This window comes from Typha angustifolia, chromosome 5 (assembly GCF_048772165.1).
Source record: "Typha angustifolia cultivar Huaian chromosome 5, ASM4877216v1, whole genome shotgun sequence".
NCBI classification, from domain to species: domain Eukaryota; kingdom Viridiplantae; phylum Streptophyta; class Magnoliopsida; order Poales; family Typhaceae; genus Typha; species Typha angustifolia.
The window spans coordinates 6,784,194-6,807,455 of record NC_133243.1 but is presented as its reverse complement, the minus strand read 5'-3'; the positions used below and the strand labels follow the sequence as shown (position 1 = coordinate 6,807,455).

At 38.2% G+C, this 23,262-nt stretch overlaps 6 protein-coding genes across 8 annotated transcripts; 5 read left to right on the top strand and 1 right to left on the bottom strand.

Annotated features, from left to right (window-relative positions):
- Nucleotides 1-80: 80 nt before the first annotated feature.
- LOC140760070 (cell number regulator 1-like) lies at nucleotides 81-3,594 on the top strand. 3 transcript variants are annotated; one of them, XM_073096869.1, is made up of 8 exons: nucleotides 81-273; nucleotides 354-477; nucleotides 750-882; nucleotides 975-1,091; nucleotides 1,952-2,086; nucleotides 2,197-2,268; nucleotides 2,875-3,084; nucleotides 3,271-3,594. In XM_073096869.1, exons 4-8 carry the CDS (start codon nucleotides 1,052-1,054, stop codon nucleotides 3,360-3,362), a joined length of 549 nt encoding a protein of 182 aa, XP_072952970.1. In that variant the 5' UTR covers nucleotides 81-273; nucleotides 354-477; nucleotides 750-882; nucleotides 975-1,051; the 3' UTR covers nucleotides 3,363-3,594. The 3 variants fall into 3 exon arrangements, with proteins under 3 accessions (XP_072952970.1, XP_072952969.1, XP_072952971.1); XM_073096868.1 differs by having other exon boundaries at nucleotides 81-477; XM_073096870.1 differs by lacking the exons at nucleotides 81-273; nucleotides 354-477; nucleotides 750-882; nucleotides 975-1,091 and having other exon boundaries at nucleotides 1,772-2,086; nucleotides 3,271-3,593.
- Nucleotides 3,595-4,158: 564 nt separating this feature from the next.
- On the top strand, nucleotides 4,159-9,332 carry LOC140760654 (protein TIC 22, chloroplastic). Its single transcript, XM_073097694.1, has 8 exons — nucleotides 4,159-4,636; nucleotides 4,750-4,812; nucleotides 5,989-6,063; nucleotides 7,672-7,722; nucleotides 8,474-8,533; nucleotides 8,628-8,699; nucleotides 8,798-8,833; nucleotides 8,913-9,332. The coding sequence occupies exons 1-8, from the start codon at nucleotides 4,214-4,216 to the stop codon at nucleotides 9,000-9,002; spliced, it is 870 nt and encodes a 289-aa protein (XP_072953795.1). The 5' UTR covers nucleotides 4,159-4,213; the 3' UTR covers nucleotides 9,003-9,332.
- Nucleotides 9,333-9,812: 480 nt separating this feature from the next.
- LOC140760416 (probable LRR receptor-like serine/threonine-protein kinase At5g59680) lies at nucleotides 9,813-12,284 on the bottom strand. The gene is made up of 9 exons (XM_073097348.1): nucleotides 12,161-12,284; nucleotides 11,544-12,084; nucleotides 11,000-11,463; nucleotides 10,766-10,901; nucleotides 10,606-10,677; nucleotides 10,462-10,530; nucleotides 10,293-10,364; nucleotides 10,113-10,184; nucleotides 9,813-10,022 (listed from the first exon to the last, which is right to left on the bottom strand). The coding sequence occupies exons 1-9, from the start codon at nucleotides 12,231-12,233 to the stop codon at nucleotides 9,995-9,997; spliced, it is 1,527 nt and encodes a 508-aa protein (XP_072953449.1). The 5' UTR covers nucleotides 12,234-12,284; the 3' UTR covers nucleotides 9,813-9,994.
- Nucleotides 12,285-13,589: 1,305 nt separating this feature from the next.
- On the top strand, nucleotides 13,590-15,372 carry LOC140760443 (galactoside 2-alpha-L-fucosyltransferase-like). The gene is made up of 2 exons (XM_073097380.1): nucleotides 13,590-13,743; nucleotides 13,910-15,372. The coding sequence occupies exons 1-2, from the start codon at nucleotides 13,590-13,592 to the stop codon at nucleotides 15,370-15,372; spliced, it is 1,617 nt and encodes a 538-aa protein (XP_072953481.1).
- A 1,292-nt stretch (nucleotides 15,373-16,664) lies between these two features.
- LOC140760366 (galactoside 2-alpha-L-fucosyltransferase-like) lies at nucleotides 16,665-19,039 on the top strand. The gene is made up of 2 exons (XM_073097297.1): nucleotides 16,665-17,076; nucleotides 17,379-19,039. The coding sequence occupies exons 1-2, from the start codon at nucleotides 16,833-16,835 to the stop codon at nucleotides 18,833-18,835; spliced, it is 1,701 nt and encodes a 566-aa protein (XP_072953398.1). The 5' UTR covers nucleotides 16,665-16,832; the 3' UTR covers nucleotides 18,836-19,039.
- Nucleotides 19,040-19,868: 829 nt separating this feature from the next.
- On the top strand, nucleotides 19,869-20,760 carry LOC140760441 (probable fucosyltransferase 8). Its single transcript, XM_073097377.1, has 4 exons — nucleotides 19,869-19,959; nucleotides 20,049-20,099; nucleotides 20,239-20,507; nucleotides 20,590-20,760. Exons 1-4 carry the CDS (start codon nucleotides 19,869-19,871, stop codon nucleotides 20,758-20,760), a joined length of 582 nt encoding a protein of 193 aa, XP_072953478.1.
- Nucleotides 20,761-23,262: the final 2,502 nt, after the last annotated feature.

Here is a 23,262-nt window from a genome sequence, read left to right as displayed (position 1 = left end):
CGTCGAACTGATTCAGCCATGCTTTGAACTCTGCGACAGTCATCTCTTTCTGCGGCAGCACTGGGTAACACATGAAGGCCATCTTGGTTCTACTTCTCAGTTTGATCTCTTATTCAGACGGAAGCCTTTTATCAGCAGCATAAAACTGAGGAGAGTCCTCCTTGAGAAGCGACAGCAATTGTAGTTGAATGAGTACACGTCTTTGGTTGTAGTAAACGATCAAAAAATCCCGCTTGCTTTATTCTTCCTCATCTGTATCTTCTCTGGGATCGGGTAAGAGGAATAGTTTCTTCTCAATTGGTAGGTATTTGCTTTAATTATCACATGTGCTCTCTTTTTTTTTTCTCATAAAGAAAGCCGGTCTGGCATTTGGATGGAAAGAGAATAGGATTCGTCTGACAGCAGCCTACCATTCAAGATGCATTTGGGTCATCACTTTTGACAATTGTGTGACTAAGACAAGTATATTCTTTATCAGTTGAGTTGCTAGCGATCTATATTCTATCTACCTATTAGTCTGAGGACTGACAAGTAATGATCAATTCTGCTACTGCGTCATGTTAGCCAAAGTGGTGATTCACTCTGGCGAAGTTCTTAGATATTCTGCTTGCATTCTTCGAGATTACTTACTAACTTCTATTCTGTATTTTCATCAGATTTAATAGATTTCTCTATCTATATTGGATATATATATAGATAGATAATTAATTCACAGTGGCTAACATTGGAAGTGCCATGCTCAACTGCAGAGAGTATATGGAGGGAGCATCAAAGTGGCTGCATTGGAAGTGTCCTCCATGCAATAGATCTGATGGCGACCCTAAATACATACTGGCATTTGGAGCTAAACAGTGATCCGTGGAATGATCAAACAATGGCAAAGTAGTAACTCTTTTCCAGCTTAGAGTTCTCTCTTAGCATGCAAGCAAAGATTTACCTTTAGCAGTAAGTCGATTTGGTCTTTGTGCATGCAGTAAAACATGGCAGTAAAACCTTCACCAGTTGGAGCTGAGGCTGTGCAGCTGAACAATGAAAATAACTATTATCATAAATGCAAGGACAACTTTTCATGGGAAAGCAGCTCCTTCAAGGTAAAAGCTAAAGACATTTTTGCATTAGTTTAATCTAAGATAGTACAAATAGAGCATTGTTGCTAGTCACTTATTTTATCCATCTTGGGGTAATGCAGTAGAAGCGTACAACTTAAAAATAAATGAGCTGTAGAGTAGCTTGGCCTCTAAGTATTGACAGATGAAAATAGCTGTAGGTATGACTTTGATATATCTTGCATAATATTTTTGCACAACAAAAATCCTCTTTTCCATTATTTAGAAATACAGTCTTTTATTTGCTAAAAAATACCAACAAGCTCTACTTTTTGATAAATAAATATAATCTAACCCAACAATCAAGTTAGCTTAAGTCATAGAACCAAATCAAAATATTAATTTCCAACAAGATATAGTCAAATTAAATATTTAAAATACTAAAATCGCATTCAAATACTAAATCTCATAAGATCACAATGAATCTAAAACTTATTTTCATAGATCATATTAGAGGACTGAAAATTTATTTAAAATGGATGAATAGTGTACTTAATTATTAAGTTTAAGTCAGGGTTATTTTCTTAGCAAATAAGTTCTCTATTTATAAATAATGAAAATTTATTTGTAATGTTCTCTAAATATAAAGTTTCCGAAGTGGTAAACTATTTATGCGACAAAATGTGAAAATGGTACGCAATTGGGTTCCAAGGATGGACAATTTCCAAGTAGCATCCAAAGAAAAAAAGGAAAGCTAATAATAAAGGTTTTGAAATTTGGTCCTCCTTCCTACGTCCAATAAGGAACACACCATGTGCCTTTCTTGGGTTCAACGTAGTGTATATCTCTTACCGTGAGCTCATCGGCAAGAATCTAAGCGATGTATCCTGCTCCACCTTCTGAAGCCTATAACAAGTTCTCCACGGCGCTTCCGGCACCGACGGCACCGGTGTATTCTATGCATCCTCAGGCTAACGGCGGCGGCGGCTTAAGGCAATGGTCGACCGGACTTTGCCATTGCATGGACGACCCTGGAAACTGTGAGATTTTAGATGATATTGTTCGATTTATTAACCTTTTGCAGCTTCTAGTTTGATCTCTCTCTTTTTTTCTTTTGTTTTTTAAAACATGTTTGTTTTGGTCATTGAAGGTTTGATCACATGCTTATGCCCATGCATCACGTTCGGGCAGATCGCTGAAATAGTGGACAGAGGAACATGCCGTAAGATTACTGATACACATCTCTTCTTCTTCTTTTTTCTTTCTTTTAATCTTTTTAATAGAAGTCCGTAGACATGGAAAGTTAATTAAGAGCTTTACAGTGGATCAGTTCAAGTTCTTAAGTTAGACTGGCTGGAATAAGAGCTAAGGTGTTATTGCTGCTACTCGTATAGCAAAACCTTAGCAAAAAGGGGGGAGAGACATCCACCTACCTCTATGTGTTTTTGCAATTTTTTCCCCTTTGTTTTTTGTATTTTTTTGAGAAGATTCTGCAAAACTTCATCTGAGCAACTGGTTTGCATATCATCAAGACCTGAGATGACATAAAGATTTTATCTTTTAAACTCTAGTAATTAGTCAATTAATAACAGGAATTTAGCAACTTATTTATAACTTTGTCTGATGAAGCCAAAACATAGGGAAATAAAGTATGAGTTACCTTTTGTTTTTATTTTTCAGACATGCATGATGTTACTTGGATGAACACAAAAAGTACTATTAAACCATGGATATAAAGACAAAGTGCTTGGGTGGAACTGGATTTAGAATAAGATTTCATGCAATTTTAACTGCAGCTCACACCCTGTAAAACTTGGTAATGACACAGCATGCGTAGCGAGTGGAATGGTTTACGGGCTTCTTTGCTTGACGGGCATGGGGTGCTTGTACTCGTGCTTCTACCGGTCGAAGATGCGGGGGGAGTACGACCTGGCCGAGGCTCCGGCCGCCGACTGCCTCGTCCACTTCTGCTGCGAGACTTGTGCACTCTGCCAGGAGTACAGGGAGCTCAAGAACAGAGGCTTTGACTTGGGAATTGGTGAGCATTTACTTGCCCTTAAATTTCACATCCTCGTTGTTATGATTATAATTACTACGGTGGGAAATTTGCATGAAATGCTCTTCTTCCCTGGTGAATTTGCGGCTTGAATCGTGTTATTTGGGACTTGGGCGCAATCTTTTTCGTTTTCCCAATAGAACTTTGATTATGTGTTTGTGTGCTTAGGTTGGGAGGCTAATATGGATCGGCAAAGGCGTGGGGTTATGGGGAGTCAGGTCATGGGGGCTCCGGTCATCCCAGGAGGCATGATGAGATGAACACATCCTCTTCTCTTGTATTATGGCACATATTAGACTCTAAACTGTTGTTTCTTGTTGTATTTTATCTATGATACGAACTCATTTAAATTGTTGTAAGTGTGAGCTTGAATCAAGACCATGTTACACTTGAGATTGTGAGCGAGAGGATTCCATGCGGATCAACTCCTGTAGGTCAATCCGAGCACAACAATGCATTGATTATGTGATCTCAGATTATTTGAGCAAAATCAGTATATTGGTATGCATTTTGTAACCAGTTATTGAGAACACTAAAAACATCAAGTTAACATTTTTTTCTTAAAACTACATCCTCCTAAAAGTCCCCAAGTACTAACTTGAATACAAAAATTCAAGATTTAATTACATTTCCACCTTTTACATTAATGTCGGACCGTTGGATATTACATTATGCCTCAAAGAATAAAAACGTACAATTTACTCACAATACAATCTAAAATGTATCTTCTTGCACCTTTCTATTATGTAGTGATCTGTAATGTTTTAAATAGTTTTAAGAGGTAAATTATATACTTCTAATATTTTCAAGGAGTGTTATGTGATGGTGAGTTAAGACGAGTGACACGAGTAAAAGGAGCCAATGGAAAAGATAGAGAAGTACTTAAGTAGAATACAAATAAAATCATCTAAACTCACAATTATGCACAATTATTGTTGCATAATTAACATGAGAAAATTATAGCCATTGCCATTTGCCAAATCTCATCTCATCTCACCCTAACCCAATCCATTAACCCAAATACAAGTATTGGCATCCAAAGCCCTCTCTCTCACTCACTCTTCTGTATATAAAACTCGATAACAACCAAGAGAAGAAGGCGCAAGGAGTGATGCCGAACAATTCCCCTTCTTCTCTTCCTCTCTCCGCCACTCCGATGAACTCCTCCTCCTCGCCTTCTCCCAATCCATTTGCCTCCTTCTCCTCCTTCCTCCATCACCACATCTCCCGCCTTGGCTCCGACCTCTCCACCCGCATCGACGACGGCCGCCGCCGCATCGCCGGAGGCGCGGCCGCGTTTGCCGCCCTCGCCGCAGCGCCTCCGGCGCTGGCGGCGGTGGCGTATCAGGGGAGGAAGGCCTTCGATGTTGCGCTTAGCCCGGAGGAGGTGGCGAGGACGTTGGCCGGCACGCCGGTGTACACGGTGAGCAATTCCAACAATGAGTTCGTCCTCATCTCCGACCCCAAGAACGGGCTCAGATCGCTAGGTCTCCTCTGTTTTCGCAACGAGGACGCCCAAGCTCTCCTCTCACAGGTCAAATTTTGTTGCTTTAGTCGCTTTTCTTCGGTTTCTTGCACCCCTTTTGGATGGGTTTTAGGTAAAGCTTGGATCTTGATTTGAAAATTTGAGATGTGAATGTTTTGCAGGTGAAGCTGCGGCAACCGGTTCTGGGGAAGGGGGCGAGAGTAGTGCCCATTACCCTTGATCAGGTGTCTTGTTTTTCTTTGTATTGGTTCTCCTCAGCTAAATTCCTTTTTCTTTAATTGTTCTTGCAATTTCTACCTTCTACTTTCACCAACAAAAGTAGACACTGGTAATTGATGAAGAGATATGAATTGTATTTCTTCTTTGGAGTTGCTGATTATTTTCTATCTTTTGCTATTTGGTGGATTGCATTGGAAGGGAGAAATGTTTTTAGATGAGGGCTTACTTTATTCAAATGTGCGTTCAAGAGCAAAGCCGGAATGATACAACAAAAGTAACGGAGGCCTCCCTCTTTGTCACTGGTTGGCCATGGGTGCAGAAACGAAGAGTTTTTTTACTTTGAGAGGATGATTATACCTCAAGGATTGATAATTATGGGTCTTGCTTCATTGTGGGTTCTTTTTATGCGAAATTAAGTTTTAGTCTTTAAGATTAAGGATTAATCATAGATAGAAGAAAATTTTCTTTAATCTTCCTCTTTTCTATAGGACATCTTATGCTTTATGGGATGCTATGGTTTGATCCTAGAGCCCTGAATCAGAGCAAGAGCTTCCACCATCTATTCGAATGAGTTGAGAGGGTCTTCCTTATTGTGATACATCTGTAGGACATGATGAACAACTCTATATTTCGAATCATAGAAGAAAATATATCCATATTGACCACCTTTTCACCTGCCTAAGTGATGATTGGCAGAACAAAATATTTGCCCTTATCATGGTGGATATATTAGATGCACCAGCTTAACAATGCCGGTCACTTTAATGATTTGCCAGTGAGGATTTCTGACTGGTTAATTAAGCTATTTCGGATGACCATATCAAATTAGGCAGATTTTATGTAATCCAATTAGGACAAACAGTTAGGAACCCTTGATTTAAAATAAACTCTCACCTTTTGTTGTTACAATGCCTAAAACACCTCTTCAATCATAGAATGCTATCATGGTTATGCTGGCTGTTTCACTGACATGCTGTAGAATTTGTCCACAATTTCCTAGGCACTTTATTTTCTCTGGATTGTGGATACTAGTTCATTTTAAGCAAAGTGAAAATCATTAACTCACTCTTCAATTTTATACTTGTTAAAAATGTTTGTTTGTTGTAGTCATCTGTTTGATATGTTTGTACCTTTTTATGAGTTTAGTGTACCTTATACTTGGTTGATAATGTGAATTGCAGGTTTATATGCTAAAAGTTGAAGGCATTGCATTCCGGTTCTTACCTGATCCTCTTCAAATTAAAAATGCACTAGAGGTTTGTTCCACGATTTTATTCCTTGAACCGATTTGATATATTTTGCCATGTATTTACATTATAAATGCTGACTATTGTTGAGTGAGTAGTATAACTTTATATCTATGGAGAATTTTCTTGATGCCCTATAATTTGCATAAAAATTTAAAATAACCCAGATTGCTTGCTTCTAATGAAACTCTTCTTTTTTTGAAATGACAATAGATATAGTATATTTATTATTCCTTGTAATATCCAGGCCGAGCCTGATAAGAACTGTTATTGATTGCTCCCGGTCCTTACTGATGGATTGCACCTGCAGAATGATAAACACTATATCTCTCTTCTTTTTGGATCATTAGGTCATCCTAGTTTTTTTATTGACTTTATTGCAGAGGGATTATGTGGATGTATTCTCTGTTTGATTGGCAGTTCCATGCTTTATGGTTACATAATTTGGTAGCTGCTCGGTTTTAGAATATGGTCTGATTAGGTGATATACTATGAGGAAATATATTGCTGGTCTTTCTTTAGAATAAAGGGAGCTTCTTTGAATAATTTTTTCTGGCTTTCTTCTATTACACTGCGAGGGTTAGAATCAGGAGACACTGATTTTTATAGAGAAGTTATTTCATATTTTCATGTTATCTCTTTATCATGGTAAATTGCAGAAACCTATGCTCTCCTTTTCTCTTAAGGATGAAAAAGATTTTTGTTTTGTTAACTCATGTTTCCTGTTGAATTGAGGCTTAGTGATCAACAAATACTTAAAGCATTATATTCTTACATTTCAGCCTTGTCCAGTGTACTTTGCTAAAGAAAGAAAGAAATCAGCCTTTTTCCTCTGCATCAAATTCTGGTTTATTTGTGCCTTCTGGTTTTGCAGTTGAGAACAATATGTTCACACTCTAAACCAGTCTGATTGCATTTTCTATAATGTTATGTATGGCATATTACCATATTATTTAAATCATGCTGTCTGTTTCTCTACAAGCAAGCACTGTAAAGCAGGAGTCAAGATATAGTGGGTAGTCGCAGTTGGTATGAGAATTATTAAATTGATGTGAAGTCCTTAAGAAACGATTTCAAATATCAGTTAGCATCGTACAGATTTTATTGCTTCAGTAGTTACCTCTACACAAGATTTATCAGAGTTTGGCATACTTAAGTTGCAAAAATCTGCAAGTTCTTCACTGTAACAACAGTAAACCGTTAAATAGATAAAACTTGTTCAAATAAAAATCTGAGAAGATATTCATGTTCAGAGTCACATTTAAGTGAACTATTGCCGCTGACTTCTGTCTTTTGTTCCTTTGATGTAGTAGTGAGAGAATATGCAGTGCAGTAGGGAAGTGTACCAAGTCAGCAAGTCCTTTTGCTGCCCCTTTGCTAACTGTTTACAGTTTTCCTGCAACCAATATCTGTTTTTTGTCTTGTGGTTTATGAATTTTCTGTTTAAATGAAATCAGAAGCTTTGGGTATTGTGTGGTCATTCTATCTCTTAGATGTTAGAACTGTATCTTTCAAGATTATATGTTAGTTACCTATTTTAATCTCCTTATCTCCAATAATTCTTGCTATCCTTTTCTCCCATTCTACAGCTTGCTGACAACTTTTTTCTTTTTTCAGTTGAAATCTGCTGATCTGACAAGGGGTTTTGATGGAGTTCCTGTTTTCCAGGTTTGCTTATATCTTCTCTCAACATGTTCACAAGATTACTTTATTTTCTATTAAGGTTGCTTAAGTATGAAATACTATAGAGATTGGTTAATTTTGTTGAATTTGACATCCAATGGTGATCTGCTTTACATTAGGTTTAGATTCTGTAGCAATAAGTGATTCGTGAAACGATTTTGTAACTCATTTAACTCAACAGGGGATTTAGGTTGCCATTGCATAGGCACCTTATTTATGTTTTGTGATCATAGAAAAGTTAGTAGTTCCATTTGAGACCGTTTGACCTCAGAAGCTAATTCACATGTAGGCAGTGCTGTGTTTCAAATGTCGGCTGTTCTATTCATTGGTATATGATAGAGAACATTTGTTATGAATATGTTATGAAGCATGGATTTAAGTGTCCACCCGATGCTTCCTGGCATGTACTGTGCAGACACCAAGCCAGTACGATAGAAGAAGACCAGCACAACTTAGTATTTTTTATGTGATGCCAGGTCGTGTCATATTTACTATATCGGGACTTTATTGAAACAGTATCCTCATTATCCATGCCATTGGCACACATTGTGCCGACAGGACATGCCGACGGCACATAAATCTTTGGTATGAAGATGTTGAATTTTCACCATATCACTTTATGTTAAGTGGTTGAAGCTTGTTACTTGTGTTGGTCTATATATTTTTTTGTCTTCATGGTAACTATCTAAATCTACTGTTTGTTGCTATAATGAGAATTGTTTATTTGTATATGCAGTCAGATCTCTTGGTTATTAAGAAAAAGAACAAGCGCTACTGCCCCATATACTTCCAGAAGGTCCGTCATGACTAGGTTTATAGCAGGAGATTTGACAGAAGACATAATATTATGTTGCACTTGGGTGACTTTTATTTTCCTTTTTCCTCTTCAGGAAGACATAGAAAGAGAACTTTTGAAGGTGTCGAAAGCATCAAGAGGACCAGGCTTTTCTCAACAAATTATGGTGATTCTTACTTTTTTCTTGTTTTTTTTTTTCAATATAATTTGCTTCTACTAGATAATACTTGTTGAAGGACTTAAGGATTATGCTCGGTTTTCCAGGTTGGGTGTCTGGAAGATGTCTTGAAAAAAATGGAGGTAGGGTGCCATCTGCGATTTTTTTTTTTTTTTAACTCTTATTATTTTCAAAGTTCTTATCTGAACTGATAACCTACAGATGAATGACAAGAACTCTGGCTGGGATGATTTGATCTTCATCCCACCTGGGAAAAGCTACACCCAGCACATTAATGAGGTGGCAGCATAACACACTGGGAGGATAGTAGGCAAAGTGACATTCACTCATTTTGCGGTTCCTTTTGGGAAGCACATCCTTAATTTATCACAGGAGTTCTATTTCCAGACTGAACTTGTAAAGAAGGTTTTGAACAAAAAGGTCAAATGATCTGAGTCGGTCCGAGTCAATATGCATGATTTTGCCTAGCTTCGTTGTTCTTTAGTGGCAATAGCTTCACATGAGAAGAGGTTTAGACTTGACATTTCCGGAACAGGCAAAAAAAAGGTTTGAGGGTTTAGCAGAAATTGCCTCTGTACAGGACTATTGGACCACTTATAAAGGGAATTCACTTTTGGATTCTTTATTGAGTAATTTATATCTGCAACAATCCTGCTGGTATTTCTTTTACTAAAATAGCATAATTGTTCAGATGAGCCAAAAGGTGCAATAATCCAGATTTCATATATGTAAAAATAAAATGGCACTAGTTCCTCTCGGGGTATCAAATCTGAAACGCTTGGCTCACAGTGATAGTAGGAGCCTCCTGTAGGTGATGACATTTTCACTGAATGTATACTTTTGTGATAGAGAGTTTTCTTCCAGTCAAAGTTCTTACTTGAGTCATTGGATATTGAACAGGGTAAAGTTCTCTTCACAACAATCCATGGCAAATAAGTGCTCTTGCTTGAATAGTGCTCCTTTATAACATGATAGGCAGTTAGGCACTTGAAGTTAGTAGAAATGCTGAAATTTTTGTCGGCAAAAACTAACAACCCATGATAATCTCATTAATCTTTTTTTACAGCAAGCGCATAAAACTTTTAGTATGTATAATATATATATTTGTCATCATTAGAAACCTACAGATATATAAGAAGGCAAATACAACATCAAAATCACATAAAGATCAATGCAGGAGTGATTGGAATAAAAAAAATACTGTTTCGTTGTAATCTCTGATAAATAGTCGAAGCAGACTTGGAAATTCTGAGACCCTGAAAAGAGTTATCACTGTAAAATCCTCATGATAGGTGATTTCCAGGAGAGACCCTATCAAATGACCAGAAGCAACAGTCAATTGATAATTGGTACTAGATATCACAAAATGGATAGCTAGAAGGTTAATGGATTGTGGCTTACTGAAAATTGATATCCCTTCTCCTTTTCAGACTGTCTGGAATCTGGCCTTCTAGATTATTGTTCTGGAGAAACCTGTAAGCCAGAAAAAATAAATCGACATAATAAAGGTTAAAGTTTACAAGAGCATTAGCACTGTTGCAGATTAAGTGCCAAATCTTTGTAGGAATAGATTTTGCTTACAATTCTCGAAGTCTTTTAAGGTCTCCTAGAGATGGAGGGATCGATCCACTTAGCTGGTTGTTCTCCAAGTGCCTTCAATTTAACATACATTCAAATGTAACTATGCAAGTAAAGGTGATAAGAGTTGAACATTTTTAATAAGTTTTCAGTGAGAGCTCTTTAAGCTTACAAGGAAACCAGCAGCTTGAGAGAGCTCATATCTGGAATAACACCAGTGATATTATTGCCACCAAGCCAACTGCAGACACACTCATGTTTAGCTAATCTCAATCCTAGAAATATATAACTAATCTTCTAACTTTGATATGCTTACATGCTTGTGATTGCAGTCAAATTGGCTAAAGTATTAGGTAGCGTTCCTCCAACTCCAAGGTTTGTCAGGTTCCTACAGTAGAAACGATCAGCTTTAGATGAACAAAGGAAATCTTCTTATGATCCAAATCATCCTATGTAGCAAAAACTTAAGAGCTCACAATGAGACAACTCTTGCAAATCTCCCTTGTGAGCATGCCACCCCAGTCCATGAATTCCCTGTTGGTAGGCAAGGATCTCCACTCCAATCTGAGGGTGGATAGCTGAAGCTTCTTGCCAGTGCCTCCATTGCAATCACTGTGAAAAAAATTCACAGTAACAAATTGTTCAAGAATAATGTTATAGCTATCCACCAATTCTTGATCTAAAGAAGCTTAAGAGAATTCTTTGTTTACCGTCTCTAGTACGTGTCCTTCCACCAAGTGGTACTACCATCAAGAGCTCCCCTGCATTGATCACTGGCCCAACTGTGGAATTCACATCAGGTATTAATTCTATCCGGGTCTGGCCGGCCAGCGGCCAGTTCATGCCGTAGACGATGCTGCCGTCTGTCGACACGTTGAGGCCCGCGAAGAACGTTTCGCCGTTCACCAAGACATCAAACAGCCTCCAGCTAAATTGACTCGGATTTCTGTTGTCCTGGAAGTAGAGGGCTAAGTAGTAGCTTGCATTAGGAAGCTCCATTGCAGGCCACTGGACTGTTAGATTCTTCCCGCGGCTCGTCGTTATAGCTCTTTGGAACACGAGTTCCGGTGGCAGATGCCAGAAGTCCGTTGAGGTCACGTTCGATTGGCTCTCGACAATCGGATCGGTATCGACAAATGGCTGCCAGTATCGGTTGAACGGATCATCTGGATAACTAGATACATTCATATCGACTATTAACTTTAGCATAGCATCAGAGCGAGCTGCAGAATTTTATTTCAAAATATCTCTTACCTGATAATAGGGCCTTCGTGTCCGAAGCTGTGGCGAGCAATAGTACTAAGAGCATACGACCCAAAATCCGTCGAGTTATACATTGAGTCCTCCAAGTACATCAATTCAAGAGAAGATATAAATGGGCTAGAAGTAGTATTCTCATTTCTCGCCAAGCAAACGCTGATCGACTTCCCGGTGGCGGCGACGATGACTTCATAGTAGGAGCTGAGGCCATTGGCATAGTTCTGAGAGGTGTCAACTGTGCTCCATTTAGTCCCCTCAATGATCTGATCAAATATAGGTGGTTTACTACCACCATCAAAACCTCCATAGTAGTAAGTGGTTCTAATCAAATACTTAGCACCTTTGGTCACAGGGATCACGTAGCAATACTTGTTTGCAGACTTGTCCGGGAAATACCTCAGAGATGAGAGAACTGGGACTAAATTTGGAATGCTAAGGCTGGATACATTGCCAACTTTGATGAAGCCATCATCAGGGATCCATTTGACATCTCCAATGTCGTCTTCTTTAGTTGCACCACAATTTATCTGGTACCCTACATTAATTACAAGATTATGATCTCAATCAGAAGGTACAAGAAAGAAAAGAGAAAGACCCATGAATTGGATTACCTCTAGGTGGAAAAGCATGGAGGCATAGAGGGAGGCAGAGGAGGCAAAGGAAGAGAATGGCGATAAACTCCATTTTTGAAGGGAACAAGAAGGGGGGAAGAGAAGGGAACGAAAAGGAGTTGAAAGGGGGAAATGCTAACAATATAACAACCTTCAACACCGCACCTTGCCGCCTTGGAGGTTGTTAGTTGGGCACGGTAATGGTTTATCTGAAAAACACCCTATATTTTATTTTTATTATTATTTCATATTTTACCGTATGAATATTTTTCATTCCGACTATTATATTTTTTTTATGCCTAAAAAATACCCTAGTAGTATTAGATTAGATTTCTTAACCAACATTTATTATGACAGAGAAATAACCTTAATATCCCATAGTAAGTTCGGTAAATTTTAAAATAAAAATAAAGTTAAAGGAGGGGGTATTTTAACTATATAAGTTTTTTTTTCTTTAATAATAATTATTATGTTGTTAAAATAAATTTTGGGTATTTTTGAGGTATTAAAAGTAAAATGTAGAGGATTGAATGATACATATTCAAAAGACAGACAATATGTGAATGATAATAAAGAAAAAATACTAGGTGTTTTTGATAAAACTATAGGGTGGGCCAAGTCATGCTCTGATACGTTTCTTGAGAGGTCTCCATGTACATGGCAGCCATTTATTCCTTTCTTCCATCTTTAAAGAATTCTTCCATGGGTGCTTTATTATGTTTTTTGGGGGAGCTCGCAATTTTATTGTCCTTGGATTAATTATTTGTTTATCTCGTGACGTGCTTGGATGATATGAACATTTATTCTTAAGCTAGAGCTAGGCTTTTAGCTCAAAGAAGACCCCAAGCAACCTCTCTCTCTCTCTCTTTTAAAGGAAGGTCCACATAGATTTTATTCGTTCATTCAATAAAACTATGTGATACAAGAAGTACGCATAATCCCTTATCCATATATCTAGGGTAGCCTTGGGCTGACACGGCCCAGTTAGGCCCATCTTTCCATTTTATCATTCTTTTCTACTTTTTTATTGATGGAAGTAATGAGACTCAATCCATATAGAGTTCATTAATGTCTACTGTGACAATAAAACTATCATTAGGAAGGTACTAGGTAGTGTGATTAGGTCAGTAATCAATTACATTTATGATAGCTATTGGGAGATTATAAATCTAGAAAAAATTCCCATCAAGTGATGGTTTGGATCCAGGAAAGTATTTAATTATATATTTCATATCGACTTGCTTACTAGCAATGTATATAGTTATATATTTAAAATACCAGTGGCGGCAAATTGATTCGTGAAGAAGAATGTGCACGTAGTCAAACGTGATCGGATTGTAGAACAAGTTATGTCATTCTCGTAATACGAGTTAAAAAAGGAGAGGGAGATGGGAGGAGGAAGGAGGAAGGAGGACTTCGTAGAAAAGAAATGGATGTGGAAAGAGATGGAGGCGGAGAGACGAAGAAGGCGGCGAAATGGCGGCAGGCCATCAGGCCGGAGGTCGTGTTGTCCGGCTTCTTGATGAGTTTGCTTCTCTTGGTATACGTCTACGCTAACGGACGGAGTTCGTTCACATTACAAGGTAATGACTATTATTATTAGCATCATGCTCTGAGTCTAGATAGTTGAAATTTACTTAAGCTTGTTGCAAAGGCTATTATTAGAGACAAGTGATGCTTTATTTACTTTGTCGTCACAGAGATCATTCTTTCAATTCTCTTGCTAATCTACTCCAAATTTTAAACAAGGCACACGTAATTCGCCATCTGCAACCTCTACTTCACCTCAGGATGAACTTCTTGGTGGATTACTTTCTCCAGGATTCGACGAACAATCTTGCGAAAGCCGGTATAAATCTTCGTTGTATCGCAAAAAATTGCCCTTCTCACCATCATCTTACCTCATCGAGAGGTTGAGAAAGTATGAATCCTACCACAAGAAATGCAGCCCAAAAACTACTCTATATAGCAACGCGGTAGAGCAACTCAAGTCAGGCAACAATAACACTGTAGACATGGGCTGCAAGTACTTAGTTTGGTTGCCATTCAATGGCTTAGGGAATAGAATGCTATCTCTTGCCTCTGCCTTCCTCTACGCTCTCCTCACCAACAGAGTCCTCCTCATCCATGACACTGATGAATCAGAAGGCCTCTTCTGTGAGCCATTTCCTGGCAGTTCATGGCTGCTACCTTCTGATTTCCCTGTCAAAAACTTCGAAAACTTTGACTGGGGATCCCCAAAAAGTTATGTCAACATGCTAAAAAGCAAGGTGATCGGCAAAAATGAGAATTCTTCATCGCAGATGCTACCGGAATACGTGTATCTAGACCTAGTATCAGCTATGTTACGTTCCGAAACAAACATATTTTGCGAGGAACATCAACTAGTCCTCGAAAAGTTCAACTGGATGATATTGAAATCGGATGTCTACTTCATTCCACCTCTATTTCTGATGCAAATCTATCGAGATGAGTTACACCGATTATTTCCGATTAAAGAGTCAGTATTCCATCATCTAGGGAGGTATCTATTTCATCCAGCTAACCAAGTGTGGGGGATCATCACAAGGTACTATGAAGCATATTTATCCAGAGCTGATGAAGTACTAGGGCTTCAGATTAGAATTTTCGACGAGGCGCCTATTTCTTTCGACGACATGTATGAACAAATCGTCACTTGCTCTCAAAATGAGAAGCTGTTACCTGAAACAGCGAATCCTACAAAGATTTCAAATTCACCTTTGAATGTGACAAAGGTGAAGGCAGTCCTGGTGACTTCTTTGTACTCAGGATACTATGAGAAGATGAAAGCCATGTACTATGAGAAGCCAACCACAACTGGTGAAGTAGTTGCAATCTACCAGCCTAGCCATGAAGAGCAACAGCACACAGAGGCAAACATGCACAACCAGAAGGCATTGGCAGAGATGTACTTGCTGAGCTACAGCGATGAAATAATCACTAGTGGTTACTCTACATTTGGATACATAGCTCATGGGCTTGGAGGTTTGAGGCCATGGATACTGATGAGGCCTGGATGGATGCAAAGGATTGCTAGCCCACCTTGTGTTCGAGCTATGTCAGTGGAGCCTTGTTTGCATTCACCTCCTCGGTTTGATTGCAGAGCAAAGGAGGGAGTGGATTTGGGGACTTTGGTCCCTTATGTTAGGCTCTGTGAAGACGTGAGCCATGGTCTTAAGCTGTTTAATTAATTAGCTTAATTGGATGGTAGATCTGGCTTAATTTTTCGCCTCTATATAAATATAGAAATTTGTTATAAAATCTCTGAATCAACTTGTTGGGTAATTAATTGATCATAATATTTCAATTATTAGACCTTATACATCACGATAGATAGAGATAGTTAAAAGTAGAAACTGAGAACTTAACATTGGAAGCACCGACACGTTACATATGTTGGCCCACTACATAATTAAAATAGTGCGAGCCTTGGCGTATTCAATGCTCATGAAGTTAACCTAGTTAAGCTATCAATTACTGTGAGCCTGCCGTTGGATGATGGAGGAAAGAGAGAGCTATATAATAATTGCTTGGCTAAAAGGATTCATTTTGAAGGCTCTAAATTTGAGTTAAAATTTAATTTATATTCACTGTGTTAATTCACCAGCTATTTTACAAATTTAAGCTATTAACTCATGTTTGCTTTGAGTTTAGAGACTCTTAGCCAGTAAATATATTACTTTTATCATTAAAATCAAACGATATTTTGGTCCCTTAATTATATATATTTTATATAATATTAAAATAATAATTATATTTTAGCATTGTTTAAAATATATAAATCAAGACTAAAAAATATGACTAATTAATTAAGTTTGTGACTTAGCCTCAAATGAAATGCTTGAAGAATAAATCTTTTTATGTTTGTAATTAAAATTATTATTATTATTATTATTGAAGTGAGAATTAAAATTAATTACATACGGAGATTATTCAGGACTCAATATGTGCTGGGCTGTTGTTACGTCGTATTGCCGATTACTACTAGGCCGTTTAAGTGGGAGGATTGGTACATATTATTTAGCCTACCTAACATACCCTACCCTATGAGCTCAACTTACTTGTAAAAAAGGAAGACCTACTCACTGTGCTTTAGCTGGATGGCTACATGCAATCTACCTCTACAAAAGCAAGCAAGAAAATAAATCTTCGCATCCCACGTCATGACATGATCAGATGCTTCCTAACGAGCCCTTCAAAATTCTCCATCTCAAAAGCAATACAATATATATATATATATATATATATATATATATATATATATATATATATATATGGCCCACCACCTTCTGGGCGACACCAAAGTAGGTGTATGACCATCATAAAGCGTAGATAACGGAATCTTATGCAGTTTATTTGAAATGATGGACGCTTAATTAGCCTATAATAACTACCAGCAGCTTATTAGTAAACCAACGTAAGTCAGTGGGGCCCCGAGATAGCCATTAAAGAGAAAGGAGAGCTCATTTGTTTACTAATAACTAATGGAGAGGAGCACGTCTTCATCACTCTCGCCAAAGTTGACCAAGTACCAACTCCCTCCCCTCTTCGATTTAGAAGACTAAAGGCATCTCTAAACCCGATCCAAAGTCCAAAGTGAGAGAAAGAGAGAGAAGGAGAGAAAGAGAGAGAGAGAGAGATCTGAGGAAGGATGGAGGTGAAGAGGGTGAGGAGCCCTCGGGGGCCGTCCCTGGATCGGGAGGAGTTGCTTGAGGTGATTGCGATGGAGGAGCACAAGAAGAAGGCGGCGTGGCGGGGGGCTGCGCGGCCGGAGATCCTTCTGATCGGCTTCTTGATGGCACTTCCCTTGATTCTCTTCCTCTTCGGAGGCAGATGGCCTTCCTTCACACTTTCCGACAACTCTTCTCAGACCCCTCATCCCGTCTCACGGACAGGTAAAGAAAAAGTATAAAATAAATAAAATAAAAGTCTTTTTATTCTTTCCTTTTTCATATCCATACATATTTATTTTCCTTTCGATTTATTCGTTCTTTTCTTGGGGGGATGCCGATGGGAATCGCTCGAGATGGGATCTAGGTAGGCCCCCAGTCCCCCCCCACTGGGTGCATAATTGCATGATTGGGTCACTGATTGGTGCACTGGAGAATTCCGGTGCAATCGAACGGCTACGATTTGCCTCTCCGGTGCACTAATTTCATTTGCCTTTTTTTCTTTTTTCTTTCATTATTCTTCTTAGGTACTGCAAATATTTCCACTGCAACCTCTGCTATCCGGCAGGACAAGCTTCTCGGCGGATTGCTTTCCTCTGCCTTTGATGAACAGTCTTGCCAAAGCCGGTATAAATCTTCGTTGTACCGCAGAAAGTCACCTTTCTCGCCGTCTTCTTACCTCATCAAGAGGTTAAGGAAGTACGAAGCCTACCATAGGAAATGCGGCCCAAATTCTAGACTGTACAAGAAGGCAATCAAGCAGCTCAACTCGGGTCGAAATATTGCGACTATGGAGTGCAAGTACGTGGTGTGGATACCATGCAATGGCTTGGGGAATAGGATGCTAACTCTGGCCTCTACTTTCCTCTATGCTCTTCTTACCAATAGAGTGCTACTGATCCATACAACTAAAGAATCAGAGAACCTCTTCTGCGAGCCGTTTCCCAGGAGTTCATGGGTGCTTCCTTCTGATTTCCCTGTCAGAGAAACATACCTCTTTCACAAGGATGCTCCTCAAAGTTATGTGAACATGCTAAGGAATAAAGTGATCAGGAATGACCTGAATGTTTCAGCTGCGTCGCTACCGGCGTACATTTATCTGCACGTCGAGCAGTTTCGGTTAAAATTGGAGGACAATGTTTTCTGCAGAGATGATCAGTTAGTCCTTGGAAAGTTCAACTGGATGGTATTGAAATCAGATAGCTACTTCGTGCCAGCTCTGTTTCTGATGCCATCATTCGAAGATGAACTGAGCAAGTTATTTCCAGAGAAAGAGTCTGTATTCCATCACTTAGGAAGATATCTTTTTCATCCTACTAATCCAGTTTGGGGGATCATTAAAAGGTATTATGAAGCCTATCTAGCTAAAGCTGATGAAAGGCTAGGCCTTCAAGTTAGAATTTTCCCCGAGGCGCCTATTACTTTCGAGAACATGTATGATCAAATCCTCAGATGTACTAAAAAGGAGAGTTTGTTACCTGAAGTTAGTCCTATTCAATCATCCAACTCGTCTTCAGATGAAACAAAGGTGAAGGCAGTACTGGTGACTTCTTTGTACGCAGGTTACTACGAGAAAATTAAATCGATGTACTATGAGAATCCTACTGCCACTGGCGAGATAATTGCGGTATATCAACCTAGCCATGAAGAGGAGCAGCACACAGAGGCACAGAATCACAACCAGAAGGCATTGGCAGAGATGTATCTGTTAAGTTACAGTGATAAGATAGTTATAAGCGCTTGGTCTACATTTGGATACATAGCTCATGGTCTCGCTGGTGTGAAGCCATGGATTTTGCTTAGGCCAGGATGGATGAGGAAGACAGCAGACCCTCCTTGTGTTCAAGCCCAGTCAGTGGAGCCTTGTTTGCATTCACCTCCTATCCTTGATTGTGGAGCAAAGAGGGATGTTGATCCAGGGAGTATAGTACCATATGTGAAGCATTGTGAAGATGTAAGCTTTGGTCTTAAGCTGTTCAGTTAGCTTGGGTGGTTCTTCTACTCCTCTATTTAAGTTTTCAAATCAGACCTCCATAAGTTACATAGAGATTTAGATTCATGAAAAAAGAAGACATGGAGATTAATTTATATCCAAATTCATGTGAAAGTAACCACATTTTGAGTTTTATTTGTGTATTTATTGTACTTCAGCGAACATTCTTTTTGGCATATCTTACCATATTGTGTATCTGTGTACTTCAAAGAATATTTATTTGGTCTAATCTCAGATGCAACTATTCAACTGTGTTTGTGGAACGGAGCCTGATAATAGCTCTTGAAACTTAATATTCATTTTGCAGTTGTGAATAGCTTTTTGTTTCTATGAGCTGAATGATGAATCTCATACAAGATTGGAAAAATCAAATCTAGCTTAAGATACTGCTGAAAAATATCTAAATTTCTAGATCTATCTGTTAGCCATCAACACATTCTAAAGATCAAAATCATTTCGGTTGGTATTGAAGCATCTTTATATCTGTTAAACATCAGGACAGATAACACAAAGAACAGATTGATAAAGGGGTTTGCAAGACTTGAGATTGTGACATTCTGACTGCACTGGCTTTGATACTGTCGTTGTCTAAGTTTATCACTCAGCCTTCCTTCAACATTCACTTCATTTATCACATTACTCTGTTGACTTGCTATTATATTTATATCTTACCTATACCTATGACTGGCACACTAATTTCTTCATAACTAGATCATGTCCACTGCATGTCTGAAGGCTTAAGCGCCTAGTAGACATGTTAATTCTGACAAAGCTTATTTCAGTGCAATTTAGATTGCTTATCTGCACATGCGATCACGTGTACACGCAAAGTCTATCCAAATTCCCAAAGCCAATAATTGTTAATTTATCTCCATTTTTAGATGATCTTACTGAAACCAATACTAAAATTTGCGCAAAGTTCTCTGCCAGTTAAATATTGCATTCTGGAAGATGTAATTTAATTACGCAAAAAACTTTTTAGTCTTCAAACTTGGAAGCATTTCCATCCAAGCTAAAACAGAGAATGGATGTGAAAAGGATCAGTACTCATCAGCAATCTCACAATCCAGAGATGAAAGGGATTCCTCTGAGAAGTTTCGCATTTGCAAATAAGGGTGCGAGTTCCAGTATAGTGAGGCCTGTGCTTGTGCTGGTTGTTTGCTTGCTATCTCTGCTGCTCCTGGTGACCCTTTATGAAGCCCAGTGGATACCTTCGATGCCGGTTTGGCTCCCGGAAGGGTGACACTAAGTGGAGGTAACAATTTGCTCCAATTCTTCTTTATAGTAGCTAGATATCAAACTTAGTTGGCTTGGAGTGTGAAGGATTTGCATTTACTATAGTATGATAAATATTAGGTAGTACTAATGCAATTACTAACTTTTTGTTTGTGTAGGATATGATTCATTTGCAACAGTTGCTGCACCTAATGGCAACCTTCTTGGTGGACTACTTTCCCCTGACTTTGATGAGCAAACTTGTCTTAGCCGCTACGAATCAACGCACTATCGTAAAGCATCCCTCCATGCGCTGTCATCTTATCTAGTGTCCAAGTTGAGAAATTGTGAAGCCCTCCATAAAAGATGCAATCCAAACACTCCACTCTTCAAGAAATCAGTGGAAAATCGCAAGTCTAATCACAGCATAAAGCTTGAGTGCAACTATGTGATATGGAGTCCAATGGAAGGATTAAAAATATAATGCTCTCTTTAGCTTCTACTTCCTTTATGCTCTTCTTACAAACAAGGTGCTACTAATCCACCAGACTGATGACTTGGTTGATCTCTTTTGTGAGCCATTCCCTGGATCAACTTGGATTCTGCCTTCAGATTTCCTTATCAAGGACTTGAACAAATTTAACCTTCGTTCTCAACAAAGTTATGGTAACATGCTAGGGAAGAACTTAGATCGATTATGATATCAAAGCTCCGGTAATGGCGCTTCCTGCATTTGTTTATATTCATCTTCAACATGATTACAAGACGCATTTAGACAGGCTTTTCTTTTGTGAAGATGATCAATTAGTTCTCAAGAAAGTAAATTGGCTTGCCAGCTCTATTACTGGATCCATAACACGAAAATGAACTGTGTGTTGTGCAAATACCTAAATGGGTGAGGGAAGCGGAAGCAAAACCCTTCACCTTCAAACAAATCCAAATGAAATAGCAATAATTTAGGGAAAACCAAATATTAGCAAAGCTAATATCAATATCAATACGAGAACTTCAAATACAATATGCTAATTGTAGAGAACTTCAAATACCTAAGGTAATTACAATTATGAACATCAAATCAATACAAATCATAAAGAGAAAAGAGGGAGAGACAAGATTTGCGTGGTTCAACGATGTGTCTACATCCACGGGCGGAGCAATCTTCAATTCACTATGCAAATCTTCAAATATAAAGAGTTTACAACTCAAATCTTACTCTAAACAATGGTGACTCTTTCCTACAAGTTTTTCTCTCTTGCAAAATGCTCACACAAAACCCTAAAACCCAACATTTCTATATATAGGGCCGGTTCATATTAGGTTTTTCCACGTCGCGTTCGAACGCCCTCGGGGACGCATTCGAATGCACCTAATATCAAAGCAATAGAACCAAAGAGGCGTTCGAACGTAGGAGGGAGTCGTTCGAACGCCTGCAAAATCAGCTGCTTGCAGGTTGGCTCGCGTTCGAACGTGGCTGGGCCGTTCAAACGCTTGCATCACCTAGTCTCTGTCTGGGAACTGCGTTCAAACGCCCCACAGGGCCCGAGCGAACGCACTGGCACATTAAGCCTCCAAAATGCTGAAATTTAAATTGGAGTCAAATTTCAACACTGCACAGATTCTTTCCGATAAAAGAGACGGCATTCCATAATCTAGGCCGATATCTTACCATCCTAGCAACACTGTTTGGGGTTATGATAATGAGATATCATGAATCTTATCTAGCCAAGGCTAATGAGAGGGTAGAGATGCAAATTAGAACGTTCTCATGGGCACCCATTTCATCTGAGAACTTGCTGAATCAATTTATTACTTGTACTCAGCAAGAAAAACTCTCTGGCTATTGAGGCAATGAGCTTGACCAAATCATTACTAGTGGTTTCCTTGCACTATGAATACCACCAAAAGATCAAGAACATGTACTATGATCACTCAAATACAACAGGCGAGATCGTTAGCGTCTTCCAACAGACTCATAAAGGGCATCAACACTGATAAACAATCACACAACAATAAAGCATTGGCTGAGATATGCTTGCTTAGCTTCTCCGACGTTCTGATCACAACCGCAGCGTCTACATTCGGATATGCTAGTAATAGTCTTGCAGGTTTTGAAGCCATGGATTGTGCTAACTTCAGCGAACCAAAAGATGCCAGACCCTCCTTGCTGTCGAGCCATGTCAATGGATCCATGCTTCCATGCACCGCCTAATTTCGATTGCAGAGCGAAGAAAAATGCTGACAACGGCATTCTGGTTCGACATGTGAAACATTGTGAAGATTTTAAAGAAGGTGTCAAGTTAGTAGATTAGACTAAATATACTTCTCTTTTCTACTTGGATATCAAAAATAAATCCATGATTGTTCATTAGTATTCATGTAATTAGCAAATCATGCTTTAAAAAAATAAGGAGTCTAAATTTTATGTAACACCGTATGCACAAGTTATAAAAAATTATGAGATATTGTAAGATGTTTAATAAAGAATACTAAACGAAATATTAATTTTGAAGGCAAGAAAATTATTTATAAATAAGTGATTTAAATATTTAAATTAAAGTATTTTCAAGTTAAAGATTCTAAGCCAGGTCATTTGAATGCACTCTACAAGTTGTATAAAATACAGAGGCACTATATTTGAGAGCTCAAGCATTTGGACAAGTTTGCAAAGAAGAAAACTTTATCTAGATCATCTTTTATCAGCTATTAGAGATTATCTCCCAATTTTAGATTGAGTATAACTAAATTATTATATTTAAAATAAGTACATCTCGAGAACTATTAAGACGAAAGAATTAAGCTCAAGAGTTATTAATGTTTATAAACCTGTCATGAGAATCGATGTATTATAGGGTCTAACGAGCAAGATCATTATAGATTAAGTTATGGTGATCAAAGGATAATCTTTAAGTTTCTCGTAACTGCTACAATTTAGTGATTGATTTTAATTCGAGTATAAATCTGTAATTTTTTTATTCAATTTAGAGTTTTTTTTATATAACAATCTTTACATTTAAGATTATCTTTTCACGCTTTATTTTTTATATTTATATTATTAGTAGCATGTGTTAAATCTATTTCCTATAACAGTTATTATTTTAGATTTTTTATATATTAATATTAGAATATTTCTAAGGTTTCACGTTTTTTTCAAGTTCGATGAAAATGATGACAAAATACTAGGATCTATGTGCTGAAAAAAAAAA

Coding starts and splice junctions, on each gene's coding strand:
- LOC140760416 (XM_073097348.1), bottom strand. CDS start 12,233: ATGGAGTTTATCGCCATTCTCTTCCTTTGCCTCCTCTGCCTCCCTCTA. Junction 10,365..10,461: donor CTCAAGCTGCTGGTTTCCTT/GTAAGCTTAAAG, acceptor GTTAAATTGAAG/GCACTTGGAGAACAACCAGC. Junction 10,023..10,112: donor AGAAGGGATATCAATTTTCA/GTAAGCCACAAT, acceptor GTCATTTGATAG/GGTCTCTCCTGGAAATCACC.
- LOC140760443 (XM_073097380.1), top strand. CDS start 13,590: ATGGATGTGGAAAGAGATGGAGGCGGAGAGACGAAGAAGGCGGCGAAA. Junction 13,744..13,909: donor GAGTTCGTTCACATTACAAG/GTAATGACTATT, acceptor ATTTTAAACAAG/GCACACGTAATTCGCCATCT.
- LOC140760441 (XM_073097377.1), top strand. CDS start 19,869: ATGGATGTGAAAAGGATCAGTACTCATCAGCAATCTCACAATCCAGAG. Junction 19,960..20,048: donor TTTCGCATTTGCAAATAAGG/GTGCGAGTTCCA, acceptor TATGAAGCCCAG/TGGATACCTTCGATGCCGGT. Junction 20,100..20,238: donor AAGGGTGACACTAAGTGGAG/GTAACAATTTGC, acceptor TTGTTTGTGTAG/GATATGATTCATTTGCAACA.
- LOC140760366 (XM_073097297.1), top strand. CDS start 16,833: ATGGAGGTGAAGAGGGTGAGGAGCCCTCGGGGGCCGTCCCTGGATCGG. Junction 17,077..17,378: donor TCATCCCGTCTCACGGACAG/GTAAAGAAAAAG, acceptor TATTCTTCTTAG/GTACTGCAAATATTTCCACT.
- LOC140760070 (XM_073096869.1), top strand. CDS start 1,052: ATGCAAGGACAACTTTTCATGGGAAAGCAGCTCCTTCAAG. Junction 1,092..1,951: donor GGGAAAGCAGCTCCTTCAAG/GTAAAAGCTAAA, acceptor CACCTTCTGAAG/CCTATAACAAGTTCTCCACG. Junction 2,087..2,196: donor CATGGACGACCCTGGAAACT/GTGAGATTTTAG, acceptor TGGTCATTGAAG/GTTTGATCACATGCTTATGC.
- LOC140760654 (XM_073097694.1), top strand. CDS start 4,214: ATGCCGAACAATTCCCCTTCTTCTCTTCCTCTCTCCGCCACTCCGATG. Junction 4,637..4,749: donor CCCAAGCTCTCCTCTCACAG/GTCAAATTTTGT, acceptor AATGTTTTGCAG/GTGAAGCTGCGGCAACCGGT. Junction 8,534..8,627: donor GCCCCATATACTTCCAGAAG/GTCCGTCATGAC, acceptor TTTCCTCTTCAG/GAAGACATAGAAAGAGAACT.